This window comes from Pseudorca crassidens, chromosome 5 (genome assembly GCF_039906515.1).
Source record: "Pseudorca crassidens isolate mPseCra1 chromosome 5, mPseCra1.hap1, whole genome shotgun sequence".
NCBI lineage: Eukaryota > Metazoa > Chordata > Mammalia > Artiodactyla > Delphinidae > Pseudorca > Pseudorca crassidens.
In genome coordinates this window covers 94,583,777-94,599,318 of record NC_090300.1, presented here as the reverse complement: position 1 = coordinate 94,599,318, position 15,542 = coordinate 94,583,777, and the positions used below count along the sequence as shown (strand labels likewise).

General features: G+C 37.6%; 2 protein-coding genes across 9 annotated transcripts in view; one reads left to right on the top strand and one right to left on the bottom strand.

Moving 5' to 3' along the window:
• The window catches only part of IFT57 (intraflagellar transport 57), a 60,281-nt gene extending 45,225 nt beyond the window's left edge, over positions 1 to 15,056 (bottom strand). The window contains exons 1-4 of the mRNA XM_067738966.1: positions 14,719 to 15,056; positions 12,007 to 12,169; positions 11,056 to 11,174; positions 7,126 to 7,216 (exon numbers count right to left, since the gene is read on the bottom strand). Of these exons, the coding sequence (XP_067595067.1) occupies positions 7,126 to 7,216; positions 11,056 to 11,174; positions 12,007 to 12,169; positions 14,719 to 14,924 (579 nt within the window). The 5' untranslated portion in view covers positions 14,925 to 15,056. The remainder of the gene's footprint in view (positions 1 to 7,125; positions 7,217 to 11,055; positions 11,175 to 12,006; positions 12,170 to 14,718) is intronic.
• Positions 15,057 to 15,196: 140 nt separating this feature from the next.
• The window catches only part of HHLA2 (HHLA2 member of B7 family), a 161,218-nt gene continuing 160,872 nt past the window's right edge, over positions 15,197 to 15,542 (top strand). For all 8 annotated transcript variants that reach the window (XM_067738963.1, XM_067738965.1, XM_067738950.1 and 5 more), the window contains exon 1: positions 15,197 to 15,423. The gene's annotated coding sequence lies outside the window, so the exon portion shown is untranslated. The remainder of the gene's footprint in view (positions 15,424 to 15,542) is intronic.

The following is a 15,542-nucleotide window of genomic DNA, read 5'->3' as shown; positions in this document are numbered from 1 at the left end:
AGAAAAAAAAAAAAAATAAGTGGGTGTTGTTTGGTGGACACTTACACATGTAGAGTTGTACAAAAGCTGCAGTGGCAGATTTCAAAGATAACCCTTATCTTTAAGCATTTAGAAGTATCAAGCTTCTTTTCTGACCACAACACTATGAGATTAGAAACCAATTACAGGAAAAAAACTGTATAAAACACAAACATATGGAGGCTAAAAAATATGTTACCAAATAATCAATGGATCACTGAAGAAATCAATGAGGAAATCAAAAAATACGTAGAGACAAATGACAATGAAAACACGACAATCCAAAACTTATGGGATGCAGCCAAAGCAATTCTAAGAGGAAAGTTTACAACAATACAATTCTACCTTAAGAAATAAGAAAAATCTCAAATAACCTCTCATTACATCTAAAGCAACTAGAGAAAGAAGACAAAACAAAACCCAAAGTTAGTAGAAGGAAAGAAATCATAAAGATCAGAGCAGAAATAAATGAAATAGAGACAAAGAAAACAATAGCAAAGATCAATGAAACTAAAAGCTGGTTCTTTGAGAAGGTAAACAAAATTGGTAAACCTTTAGCCAGACTCATCAAGGAAAAGAGGGAGAGGATTCAAATCAACAAAATTAGAAATGAAAAAGGAGAAGTAACAACAGAGATACAAAGGATCATAAGAGACGACTACAAGCAACTATACGCCAATAAAATGGACAACCCAGAAGAAACGGACGAATTCTTAGAAAGCTAAAACCTTCCAAGACTGAACCAGGAAAAAATATGAACAGACCAATCACAAGCACTGAAATTGAAACTGTGATTAAAAATCTTCCAACAAACAAAAGTCCAGAACCAGATGGCTTCACAGGCGAATTCTATCAAACATTTAGAGAAAAGTTAACACCTACCTTTCTGAAACTCTTCCAAAAAATTACAGAGGGAAGAACACTCTCAAGCTCATTTGACCACCATCACCCTAATACCAAAACCAGACAAAGATACCACAAAAAGAGAAAACTACAGGCCAATATCACTGATGAACATAGACACAAAAATCCCCAACAAAACACTAGCAAACCAAATCCAATAACACATTAAAAGGATCATACACCCTGATCAAGTGGTGTTTATTCCAGGGATGCAAGGATTCTTCAATATATGCAAATCAATCAACATGATACATCACATTAAGAAACTGAAGAATAAAAACCATATGATCATCTCAATAGATGCAGAAAAAGCTTTTGACAAAGTTCAACCCCATTTATGATAAAAACTCTCCACAAAGTGTGCTTAAAGGGAACCTACCTCAACATAATAAAAGCCATATACAACAAACCCACAGCGAACATCATACTCAATGGTGAAAAAAGCTGAAAGCATTTCCTCTAAGATCAGGAACAAGTCAAGGATGCCCACTCTCGCCACTATTATTCAACGTAGTTTTGAAAGTCCTAGCCATGGCAATCAGAGAAGAAATAAAAGGAATCCAAATTGAAAAAGAAGAAGTAAAACTGTCACTGTTTGCAGATGACATGATACTATACATAGAAAATCCTAAAGATGCTACCATAAAACTATTAGAGCTCATCGATGAATTGGGTAAAGCTGCAGGATACAAAATTAATACACAGAAATCTCTTGCATTCCTATACACTAACGGTGAAAGATCAGAAAGAGAGATTAAGGAAACAATCCCATTTACCATTGCATCAAAAAGAATACAATACCTAGGAATAAACCTACCTAAGGAGGCAAAAGACCTGTACTCATAAAACTATAAAACACTGATGAAAGAAATCAAAGATGATACATATGGAGAGATATACCATGTTCTTGGATTGGAAGAATCAGTATTGTGAAAATGACTATACTATACCCAAAGCAATCTACAGATTCAACGCAGTCCCTTTCAAATTATCAAGGGCATTTTTCACAGAACTAGAACAAAAAAATTTTTACACTTTGTATGGAAACACAAAAGACCCCGAAGAGCAAAAGCAATCTTAGAAAGAAAAATAGAGCTGGAGGAATCAGGCTCCGTGACTTCAGACAATACTACAAAGCTACAGTAATCAAGACAGTATGGTACTGGCACAAAAAACAGGAATATAGATCAACGGAACAGGATAGAAAGTCTAGAGATAAACCCACACACCTATGGCCACCTAATCTATGACAAAGGAGGCAAGAATATACAGTAGAGAAAAGACAGTCTCTTCAATAAATGGTGCTGGGAAAACTGGACAGCTACATGTAAAAAATGAAATTAGAACACTTCTTAACACCATACACAAAAATAAACTCAAAATGGATTAGAGACCTAAATGTAAGGCTGGATACTGTAAAACTCTAAGAGGAAAATATAGGCAGAACACTCTATGACATAAATCACAGCAAGATCTTTTTTGACCTACCTCCTAGAGTAAGAAAATAAAAACAAAAATAAACAAATGGGACCTAATGAAACGTCAAAGCTTTTGCACAGCAAAGGAAACCATAAACAAAACGAAAAGACAACCCTCAGAATAGGAGAAAATATTTGCAAATGAAGCAACTGACAAGGGATTAATCTCCAAAATATACAAACAGCTCATGTAGCTCAATATCAAAAAAACAAACAACCCAATCAAAAAATGGGCAGAAGACCTAAATAGACGTTTCTCCAAAGAAGACATACAGATGGCCAAAAAACACATGAAAAGATGCTCAACATCACTAATTATTAGAGAAGTGCAAATCAAAACTACAGTGAGGTATTACCTCACACCAGTCAGAATGGACATCATCAAAAAATCTGCAAACAATAAATTCTGGAGAGAGTGTGGAGAGAAGGGAACCCTCCTATACTGTTGGCTGGAATGTAAATTGGTACAGTTACTATGGAGAACAGTATGGTGGTTCCTTAAAAAGCTAAAACTAGAGCTTCCGTATGACCCAGAATCCCACTCCTAGGCATATATCTGGAGAAAACCTTAATTCGAAAGGGTGCACACACCCCAATGTTCCTTGCAGCATTATTTACAATAGCCAAGACATGGAAGCAACCTAAATGTCAGTCATCAGAGGAATGGATAAAGAAGATGTGGTACATATATACAATGGAACATTACTCAGCCATAAAAAGGAACAAAATTGGGTCATTTGTAGAGGCATGGATGGACCTAGAGAGTGGCAGACAGAGTGAAGTGAGTCAGAAAGAGAAAAACAAATATCATATAATATCGCTTATATGTGGAATCTAGAAAAATGGTAGAGATGAACTTATTTACAAGGCAGAAATAGAGTCACAGACGTAGAGAACAAACGTATGGTTACCAAGGGGGTTAGGAGGGGTGGGATGAATTGGGAGACTGGGACTGACATATATACACTGCTATATATAAAATGGATAACTAATGAGAACCTACTGTATAGCACAGGGAACTCTACTCAGTGCTCTGTGGTGACCTAAATGGGAAGGAAATCTAAAGAAGAGTGGATATATGTATATGTATGACTGATTCACTTTGCTGTACAGCAAGAAACTAACACAACATTGTAAGGCAATTATACTCCAGTAAAAATTAATAAAAGAAATTTAAAAAAAGAAGTATGTAAGACAGTGGTTCTCAAAATGTGGTTCTTAGACAGGCAGCATCAGCACCAGCATCACCTGGGAGCTTGTGAAAATGTAAGGCTCCATCCCAGAGCTACTCAGAAAGTAGAATCTCTGGGAGTAGGGCCACTAAAATAAGATAGGGGAACTCTGCTAATCTTTGGGGAACTGGAAAGATTTTAGTAAAACATGAAACAATATAAATGCAGATTCCATACACTCAACTAACGTTCATATTTTTGGGGATGGGGCAGTGGGGCATAGAGGTGTAGACAAAACTGATCTGTTTACATGTTAAATCTTAAGCATACATGCAGAGCCACACCTTTGAGAAACAGCTCAGTCTATCCTGTGTTTGCACTAGTGATGGTCTACTTAACCAGAGCAAATGATTGAAATGCCAGTGACTTAGTGCCCATGGGAGAAGAGACAAGTTTATAATGTTTTTATAATAACCTAATCAGTACTATTAATATAGGTGATCAATAAATACTGGTTGAATTGTGGTGGACTGAACACTCATAGGCAAAAAGCTTTAAGAGTAGGTACTAGAAAAAGGATTTAAGTTACTAAATATTATTAAGAAAGCATTCGAAAGGAATTTGAATATAAACAGACTCAAAAATAGTTTTAAAATAAATTAAGAGGATTTTAATCTCAGTAATTTAGAAGGCACTCAACAATTTCCTGTCATTTCTTTGCCTAATATGTATCCTCTTAATTCTTTTATTGCCAATTACTAAGGATATGATTATATACTGTGAGAACATTCTGTGAGAATATTCTTTGAAAATATTCTGTGTCATGATCCCAATCCTCCCTCCCTTCCTCTCTGCCTCTCTCTCTCCCTCCTCCCCTCTCTCTCCTCACTTTTTCTTTCCAATGTGTCCTATCTTTATTTGGCCAGTCTAAAACTGAAGGTTTTGAGTTCCTTGTTGATTATAGACTAACTTTACTCTGTCAGAAATGATCTTTACCATCCTTGAGCTATCCCACAAACTGGCAACAAAATGAAGTACTATCCCACCAGCCAAAGGCTTTTTGGCACTGATCCAGCTCTCCTTAGCAAGAGGAATGGGAGAGGTAAGAGAGGGTTCCTTAGGATAATATAATGACAATAAGGAAGAAAGGAAAGAAAAAAATTCAACAGACATGACAGCCTCAGAGGCAACCCCCTGAGGAAGGCCTTCAGCTTGATCTTATGACAGCAGAAGGTCTCTACTTCACAGTTGGCAAGAAATGTGTGAAGAGGCTGCTTTCTAGTTTGTTTCTCTAATTTACACAAACAATAATGCTGCTTTGAACTTTAAATGGTTCTCAGAAAAAAAAAAAAAGCTATAATTTCTAAAAGTTACAAGCAATATGCTGACAGGTGATTTTTGGTCAAATATTTAATGAACACTTACTAAGGCACCAGGCACTGCATAATAAACTGGAGATACAAAAAATGTGCAAAATTGGTTTCTGCCCTCACAGAGTTTTCCTTCTGATTAGTAGGTTTTCTTCCTTTTTTCCCCCTGACGAGCAGTTTTGAGTTATAGGTCTTTGAAGCTAAATTTTTTTTTTTTTTTTTTTTTTTCCCGGTATGCGGGCCTCTCACTGTTGTGGCCTCTCCCGTTGCAGAGCACAGGGTCCGGACGCGCAGGCTCAGCAGCCATGGCTCACGGGCCCAGCCGCTCCGCGGCATGTGGGATCTTCCCGGTCCGGGGCACAAACCCGTGTACCCTGCATCGGCAGGTGGACTCTCAACCACTGCACCACCAGGGAAGCCCTGAAGCTAAATATTGATGCACTAGGACCAGGTATCTGTAGATAAGCTATTAACTAATAACTAATAAACAGTAACTAAGAAGACAAGATGAGGAAGATACCCGAGTAAAATAAGTGAGATGAACAACTGGGACTATGTGAGGACTTAAAATTTTCTGAGCCTGAATGGAAAGATCTATTACACAAAGTATAAAGTCTAAACTTAAAACGCCCAAAATGATCTGGACCTGGTCTATCTTCCCAGTTAATCTTAAGCCACCCTCCCGCTCACTTAGGAGATACGGCCACTGTGGTTTTCTCTCAGTTCCTTGGTCATGCTAAGCTCCTTCCTGCCTCAGAGTTTTTGTACGTCCAGCACCATCAGGTTCTTGCCCAGTGCCTGCTACATAACAGATGCTCAATGAACACATGAATGACTACATTTTTACCTTAACTTTAAAAATTTATCACATTAAGAAAGATACCTTTTAAATTGTTTTGTTTTATAGTGGTCTTTTTCCTTCTATAAATAGCAGTCATCTTTTTAATACATATGGTTTAAAATATTTCTACTGCTAATAAAATACATGTTAAAAACTTTGAAGATATAAAGATGTATAGAAGAGAAAATAATCATCCATAATCCCTCTACCCATATATAACTAATGTTAATATATTAATATTTTTTCTGCATATTTTATATAGTTGAGTTTATGCATATAGTATAAGTTGTCATCCTCATGTCACTAACATTTCTTTTTTTTTTTTTTTTTTTGCGGTAGGCGGGCCTCTCACTATTGTGGCCTCTTCCGTTGCGGAGCACAGGCTCCGGATGCGCAGGCTCAGCGGCCATGGCTCACGGGCCTAGCCGCTCCACGGCATGTGGGATCTTCCTGGACCAGGGCACGAACCCGTGTCCCCTGCATCGGCAGGTGGACTCTCAACCACTGCGCCACCAGGGAAGCCCTTCTTTGTAAACAATTTTTAATGGGTATATGATATCCTACTATCTGATATAGTCTAATTTATTTAATGGTTATTTTCATCATTCACTATAAAATAATGCAGTGATTAATATCTTTGCAGCATATAGTACCTTAATAAATTACTTTAAGCTGAAATATAGAATATACTTTCTGTGGATTCAAAAAAATCACCTGAAAAATTTAATTGGTTTATGACAGTAAAATATACTACAAAGTTTTTTTCCCTGCCATTTTAATTTCAAATCATATGTACACTTCCTAAAACACCAGGGTCAATCCATATCTGGTTCTGAGGAAAAGTTCTTTTTCTCCACCATTTTCCTAGTCTAGTCTGTTGTAGAGACGTGAACATTTAATTTCACACTATGGATAGAATGTTAAGTATGCGGATAGGCCCAGATGCTGCCAAACAATTTAAACAATGTTGGTATGTATAAGTATTTTTTAAGTTCCTGCAGGGTGGTCTTCATCCTAATTTTAGAAGCATAAAGGAGTTCCTGAGAAATGAATGGTGTTCTTATGAAGCGGAATGTATTAATCCTAAATTCTATTGCTCTCTTCTAAATTCTTTATTATTTATGGCCTATTTAAGATCATGAATGGTTGTTAATAAAATGTTAACCCATATAACTAGTGGTCTACTACTTCCTGTCTACATTTGAAGAACCTCTGCTAAAATTCAGACCTCAATCATTATAGAACATGAGTATTAACTTAACTAAAGGTCTAAACAACTGATACTGATTAAGGGAAATGAATCCAATGGTGAAAATGAACAAAAAGTTCCGCAACACACATACCACAAATTCTTCATCCACTTTATTTAATGTTAATTCTGCATCATCTTCTGCAACAGTTTCTTCTTCTAATTCTTCCACTGGGTATGTTGGTCTAAAATAATAAAGCTTAACATGAGATGAGAGTAAAAAACAAAACATTTCAGCAGAGCAAAAAGGCATAATGTGAATATTAAGGATCCCCCCGCTACACCAGTTCTGGTCCTTTTTCACCTGCCCCCTTTTCCAGAATCACTGTTAAATGTTTCACGTATCCTTCCTGAAACCTTCTATGTAAAGAAGCAAAAATGTTTACCTCCAAATTTGAAGAATCAAGTACATAAATGGGATGATACCACGCATACTGTTAGCCAACCTACTTTCTTTACTTACTAATATACCACACTTAAGTATATATACAGTTGACTCCTGAACAACATGGGTTTGAATTGCATGGGTCTATTTACACAGAGATTTTTTTCAATAGTAAATACTACACTGCTACACGTTTTGTGGTAGATTGAATCTGCAGATGCAGAACTGCGGATTTGGAGGGATGACTTATAAGGAAGGCCTACTACAAGTTATATATGGATTTTCCACAGCCTTAAGCTCTGCATCGTTCAAAGGTCAAGTGTACAACTTCTCCTCACCGCCCCCAACATACCTGCACTGTATTCCACTGAACCATAAGTCATATGACTAGCAATCTCTGGCTGAAAATTGACGTTGTTTCTAGTTTCTTTACTAGACAATACTGAAAAGATCATCCTTATACATTTATCGTTTATGTATATCATTTAAAATAAATTTGTACAAGTATAAGGGCTGGGTCGACAACTTTGTACATTTTATTGTTTTGCTCGATATTGCTAAAACCAGCTTCCAAAACGTTACCCTAATTTACACTCGCACAACAGGGACTCTGTTTCCATACATTCGCCAATATGGTAAACATCTGCCAATATGGTAAACAAACTTTATTCCTTTCCAATCATCTAAGTGAAAAAACCTCACTCTTGTTTTAACCGCATTTCTTTCACATGAGAGCGGTTGAATACCTCTTCATATTTCAATTGGTTATGTGTGTTTTTCAGTGAAATGCATATTTATGCCCCCTGCCCTTGTGTGTATATTAAGAAAATTAATGCTTTGCTTAACTGTGTTAAGAATATTTTTCCTATTTATTTCTTATACTCTTAGCTATTCAGGACTGTTACAATTCTTATTACATAGACTTAGCAACATTTTCTTGCATGGGTCCTAGCTTTAACATCATATACATAAGGCTTTTCCATCACATGACACATCCCACATCCCTTTGGTCTTTCAGCACTCCTATAGTTTCATTTTTCACATTTACGTCTTTGATCAATCTGAAATTTATTTAAAAAAATTTTAATGTATCTATTTATTCATTTATTTTTGGCTGCATTGGGTCTTCGTTGTTGCGCGCAGGCTTTCTCTAGTTGTGGTGAGCAGGGGTACTCTTTGTTGCAGTGCGCAGACTTCTCATTGCAGTGGTTTCTCTTGTTGCAGAGCACAGGCTCTAGGCGTGTGGGCTTCAGTAGTTGTGGCTTGTGGGCTGTAGAGCGCAGGCTCAGTAGTTGTGGCACACGGGCTTAGTTGTTCCGTGGCATGTGGGATCTTCCTGGACCAGGGCTCAAACCTGTGTCCCCTGCACTGGCAGGTAGATTCTTAACCACTGCGCCACCAGGGAAGTCCTGAAATTTATTTTGATAGAGGTAATAAGAAGGACTCCAGCTTTGTTCTTATTTCCAAAATCTAAACAGTGGTCCTAACACTAAGTATTGAGCACTCTTTTCTCCATCAAGATTAATGACACACATTTCCCATACTGAAAATACTCAAAAGTATTTGGGGACTTCCCTGGTGGTCCAGTGCTAAAGAATCTGCCTTCCAATGCAGGGGATGGGGGTTCTATCCCTGGTCAGGGAACTAAGATCCCAAATGCCACAGGGCAACTAAGCCTGCGTGCCACAACTGCTGAGCTCGCGTGCCTTAACTAGAGCCCGTGGGCTGGAAACTACAGAGCTCACGCGCTCTGGACCCTGTGTGCCACAACTACAGAGCCCACACGCCCTGGAACCTGTGCGCCACAACTAGTGAAGAGAAAAAACCCGCACACCACAACTAAAGAGAAGCCTGCATGCCACAAAGAAAGATCCTGCATGCCTCAATGAAGATCGCGTGTGCTGCAACTAAGACCCAATGAAGCAAAAATAAATAAAATTAAAAAAATAAATAAATCTTTAAAAAAAAAGTATTTGCATTTATTTCTGGAAAGTTATTTTAAAAATCCATACCTCAGGTTAACAAAATACAAAAATCGACATTTAATATTAAGGAAGTAAAGTACCACAAACCAAATCAATCTTCTTAAAGAATAATTTCCTTTTTTTTTTTACTAGTTTGTTTTAGCATATTTAGATATATAAAATAAGAATCTATAAACACGTAACTTCTACGTCACTTACATATCACATAGTTGATATATTCTCTAATCCCTATTTTCAATGTTTCCCCCTACTTTCCCCCCATGTATATACGGTCCCTATAAATTATACAAATCACAATCCGTGGCCAAGAATAAGATATGCTAAGAAACAAAGGAAGTACCAAATTATCTATTTAATTTGGTACTTTGTTTCTTAGCATATCTTATTCTTGGTCACGCATTGTGATTTGTATAATTTATAGGAACCGTATATACATGGGGGGAAAGATACCAATTGGTTATCTTAGTGGTTAAGATACCAATAATTTCTGGTGAATTTAGAATTCATTAGGCAATAGATTTAATAATTTTTAAAAAATGCCAAATGCAGGATATCTCATAACATTTCATGGAATCTAATAAAGAAGTAATGTAGATTATGTACTCATTCTTCACACTGCACTAAGTGGTACTGTTTGGGTTGGAGCGTATGAAATTACCACTTTTTTTTAGTTCAAAAATAGATGAATATCGGTAATTTCATATGGTTCAACCTGATGATAACCTAAGCCAAGTACGTTTTTAAAAGTATTCATTAATAGAGAGTAGATAACTTTCCTGAGAGAATGTAACTGAATATACATTAAAATATACAAACAATATATACACCTTTCCAAGAAGGTAGTTCTAATCCAAATTCACTGCTTGCTCATGTTTTTAACCTGAATAATGCCTTCCACAGTCTCTAACCTATCAATAATCCCAATCTCCAAAGGACCAAATTTGTATATTTTCTAATTATAACCTATACAAATTGATAGTTTCTTAATATTTTATTCCCTTATCCATGTGGTCAACATTTATTGAGCATCTATGATATATCAAATGCTATGTTAACTGCCATAGAGTACATACAAAGATTTCATAATTTCTAGCAAGAAAGCCAGACCTGTAAACAAATGACTTTAATACCATGGTATAGATACAACAATAGAAATATAAACAAATCACAGGTCAGAGAAAGAAGCAATGAACAATGTCTAACAGAGTGTCAGGTGGCTTCTTCAGTATTATTCTTGCCCAGTCACTATAAACAAAGGAGAAAGTCCCACTTAAAATACTATATTAATTTCCATTTTTTTCCTTAAACCTGTAGCTATCATTTACCCCCATGTATATACTATCTTTGGTTGTATAAATAAATATATGCAAAGAAACTTTTAAAAAATGTCCTAAATTGACCAGGATATACAGTTACAGTTAAATCCTTAATAATTATATATCTGAACTGGGAAGGGGCACAATATCAAAACTGGTTTTGAAGATACCAGATATTCCAATTTTGTCTATACTAAGTTTTCTAATTAAGTGTGGCATTTTCAGTTTAGAACAGTCAAGAAGAAATACTTCCTATCAGTTCAACTAAACAGCTCTGAACCCTTAGAACAAAAAGCTCCGCACATAAAATTACTGTTGCCAGGTGGGGTAATTTTTACCTTTTCCAAGTGAAACCAATATATTTTAATGCTTCTTCGGCTAAACAGTCAAGAACATAGCATACATGTGCTCCATAACCCGATTTTAATTTTGAAGGAGCAAAATCTGCAGTTCTCCCCTGAAATACAAAAGATAAACAGGGTATAACTTGTTATTTATATTGCAAATGTCAAAATATTTTAAGCAAAGTACTGCTGAATAAATATATCACTTCTCTATTCTTCAAATATGATTTAAAATAACTAATTACATTGCTTCTTAGAAATCCATCTCTTTAGTCTTTTTTTTTTAATCCATTGGTACAGAAATACTAAAGGAAAATGAATACGTTTTACTGTCAAAAGTATCAAATTAAAAGGCAATAACCTCATGACAGCAGAAAAAATCATCAATCTTGTTAGGGTGAAAATTCAGTATAACCACTAGGTTGGTATCATATCATTAAACAACCATGGGAAGGATGAAGTGATTCACTTGTCAAAAATCAATAACATGTGTGCCAAAAATTCTTACTGCTTGTCCCCAGGAAAAGTCAGAAAAGTACAACTGTTATCATGGTCTATTAAATCAAAGTTCCCTTTCAAAATACAGTGTTCCAGCTTCCTAGTTTTTAGTCATTTTTTAGAAGGAGAACTAAGTATCCATAAATTTATCTCAGAGACATATCAAGATTAAGAAAAATATTATTACTTTGGGCTATAATGTGTGCACACTAAACATGTTTAGAAGTGGCATTAATGTTATAATATCAACCATTCTGAGACGATTTTACCTGAAAAATAAATCTAGATATAATTATATATATACATATATACACATATATATGCATGTGTATATAGTTATTCAAAGAGAATTCTTCTAAAAGGCTAGCATTTATGTGGCTGTATTACCAATATTAAAAATGTCCTAACTTGAGAACATGCAGAAAGAAGAGAGTTGTTTACACTTACGAATGATCGAAGTTCAGATAATATGTTAGAGATTGTTGCATTAGGGTCATCATATTCTTGAGGCTGCTCAAAGGGGTGTCCTGCTTTATTAATCAACCAAGCAGCAAGAGTGAAAAACATGTAGAACTGTTCCCCAGGATTGGTAGGCAGTGCAAAATAGTGTCTGTTTCAAAAGAAGGGGAGAGGGTAGAATATGAAATATTTCAAACAAGTCCATAGTAGCTAAAGGAGCTAAATCCAAAATTGCCAAAGGATTTTTTTTTCCAAATGGCTTTAACAACAAAACACATTGATAATTCACTCTTTGAAGTTTCTAGTAAACCACAACACTCACATTAAAGTTTTTAATCAACAGGATAAGGGCAATTACTACTGGTCACAAAATATTAGATCAAAGACTTTACATCCAGAAAGTGCAGGTCATGTTAAAAAACCGAGCATGTAGAACTTTGGCCAAAATCATTTATGTGTCAGGAATAATTAATAAGAGAGTACTTCCAGAAAATGGTCATTTGGAATTAAGAGATGCTCAGAGTTTAAAAAAAGACCTTAATGATTATTCACTATGCATTTTTACATTTTTTACAATGTCACTGTTATCTTTGCTTACTGATTCTACCCTATCCTCTAGGTTAAACAGTTGGTCTCATCTTGGCTGCATATTGAATCACTTGAGGATCTTGTCAAACTATTGCTACCTTACTAAACATTGCTTCTTCCCTCGCAGATTAAATCAGAACTTCTGGGAGTGAAGCTCCAGTATGGGCATGTTTCAAAAGCTTCCTAGGTGGTTCTAAGGTGCAGCCAGGAGTAAGAACCACTGTGTTTTATCACATCCCCAGTCTAACAAACATTTGTTGACTTTAGGTTAAATCCCCAGACTACTAAAAATAGCCCTATGAGGGTCAACATGATTTGTACCTAAACATATCAGGAATAAAACCTGCTAGCAACAGTATTCGTCAGTTTGATCAAAGATCTTATTTTGCTTTTATGTGTAGCCATCACTATTGTGTTTACATTTTGATTTATAGATATTATAACTATTTTTCATAAGAATCAGCAATCTACTCCTTCCTGTTTCCAAAACTTTTTCCTGCAGGGTAAGTGTAAATGTTCTCAAAGATAACAGAAAGCTGGAAAGAAAAAAAGGCCATGAAGTCCTTCCAGGTAGGTATCAATATATGTTCACCCACTACTAACAACCCATCTTTTCCGTATCAGCTGCTAACAACTCCAAGACAGAGGAATGGATACTGTTAAATACTGTAGACCTAGGACAGTGGCTCTCAAACTTTAGCAGGCATCAGAATCACCTGGAAGGCTTGTTAAAACAGACTTCTGGGCCCCGGCCCCACCCCTAGGATTTCTGATACACTAGACCAGGGAAAGGGCCTGTGGGACTGCACTTCTAATAAGTTCCCAGGTGATACTGATTCTGCTGGTCTGTTGACTGCACTTTGAGAACGATTAAACGAGGATATTTCCATGCAAATCCATGACTCAAAGTACCCTGCTAACCTGCTGAGGAAATAGTATACAGATTATATCTATAGAACCTTAAGGCCTTTCTTTTAGTTTGAAAAATATACTTGGAGAAAAAAACCACATTTTTATTAACATAGAAGATGTTGGTTGTTTATATTATCCTATTCATTTAAGTAAAAACTTCCAATCCTACAATTTCTATCATGAATCAAGCAACAATGATTCTTCCTCTAACTTTTCTCCTATTATGGACTGGCTTAGCAATATGGGCAGTTTACATGAAGCCTACATATCTTCTAATGTGAGTTACTGGAAGAGAGCAAGAAATGAGATTCAAACTGTCAAGGGAAATTATTTGAGACTAGCTGTAGCCTTTAAGAGAAAGTACTACAAATTCTTGATCTAAAATAAACACAAAAAATTAAGTAAGTACTAATGTGAAGGAAAGCTATAAAACTTATTTATGAGGCTATCACTAAGCTACACTGACTGGAAGAGAAAGTGCTGGCTGTCCACTACCCTCAGTAACTAATGCCAGTGGCTTCAGGATGATGGACTTATTCCCCACCAGAACAGGGCAGGCCTTTGGGTTCTATGAGAGAGAGACAATTCCAATAATTGTCATTTCATTTGTCTTTTTCACTTCTCAGTTTCCGAGAATACTGTTACTGCAAAGGCGGAAGTCTTTTAAACCATAGCAATTAGTGAACAAGTTTACTAACTGCATACAAAGTGCTCAGCAAGGTCCAGGTACCCACAGTTACAAGTTGTAGGGACAGGCTCTCAAAGAGAAAAACAAAAACTAGAGATAGATCTAAATTGATAATGGCATTCATCTTTCGGGATGAGATTATGAGTGACTGCAGTACTATTTTTACACATTTTCTTGTGTTTTCTGAGTTTTCTATGAGGTTGTTTTATTACGTTTATAATCCGAAAAAAAAAAATTGTGTTTTATGGAGCTGCGTGTGTGCTCTAGGCAAGCTGTCTTCCAATCCTATCTGTAGTTCCAAAACTTTACTCTTCCTACAAAAATACGAAGCCTAAGCTCCGTGAGTAGTCCGGCCCTCCGTCGCCAAGTTTGGGGTGAAGTGCCCTTTCCTGCGAAGGAAGACAGAGGCAAGTGTTCGCTAACCCGCGCTTGGCGTTCCCGCGAAGGCCGGAGGAAGGCATCTCCCCAGAGCCCAGCCCGTATCCAGGCGCTCGGGGGACGAGGGCACCCACCTGGACGGGGGCTTCAGGTTGTTTTTCCGGAGGAGATCCTCCTCATAGCGGAGCAACTTCAGCTTCTCCACCAGGTCCTCCATCACCACGAACATGTGGTAGGCCGCGCCGGGGCCCCGTTCCACGACCGCCTCCCCTGCCCCTTCGCCACGGGACCGAGAAACCCCATCCTCCAAACCCGACGGCGTGACCACTGCCGCTGCCATCGCGGAACAGACAGAAAGAGTCCAGCGTCAGCCCCGGCCCACAGACCTCCGCGGCCTGCGCTGGCTCAGCCAAGACCTCCGCGGCCGGTTACCAGGCGACCGCCGGGCAACCCATCACCAGGGAAACTAGACTCCGCCTCCTTCCCACCTTGTCTCTTCTAAATTCCCTCCAACCAGGGAGGGCTCCATGGATGGCGTCACGTGTGGCCCCGCCCCTTCCCCGCCTCTAGGGAGACGGTGGCTGTGAGACAGCCCCGCCCCGTGGGGGCGTGGCGTTCTCCTACTCACGTTAGGCCACGCTTCCTCCCGCTGAAATTTAAACACCGAGGAGGGTCTGCGGGCGTTTCCGCTGTGCTCTCTTGGTGGTCCTTAGCAGTCTTTAGGGGGCTTGGGCCGTTGGTTGCCAAGGGCCCCTGAGTCGGAGTGTGAGTCAGCTGGTAGCAGTTAAAAAGAGTAAAGGAAGACGTGCTGCAGTATTGAAGGCTACGCTAACCTGCTGGTATCTTTTTTACTTTTCTTTTCAAAACTGAAAGTTTTTCACAGTTGTAAAGATAGTCGATATCATAGGTTTCCCCTTACCTCAGGAGCTTTCCAACGAGAGTTTTCATTAATCTTTCT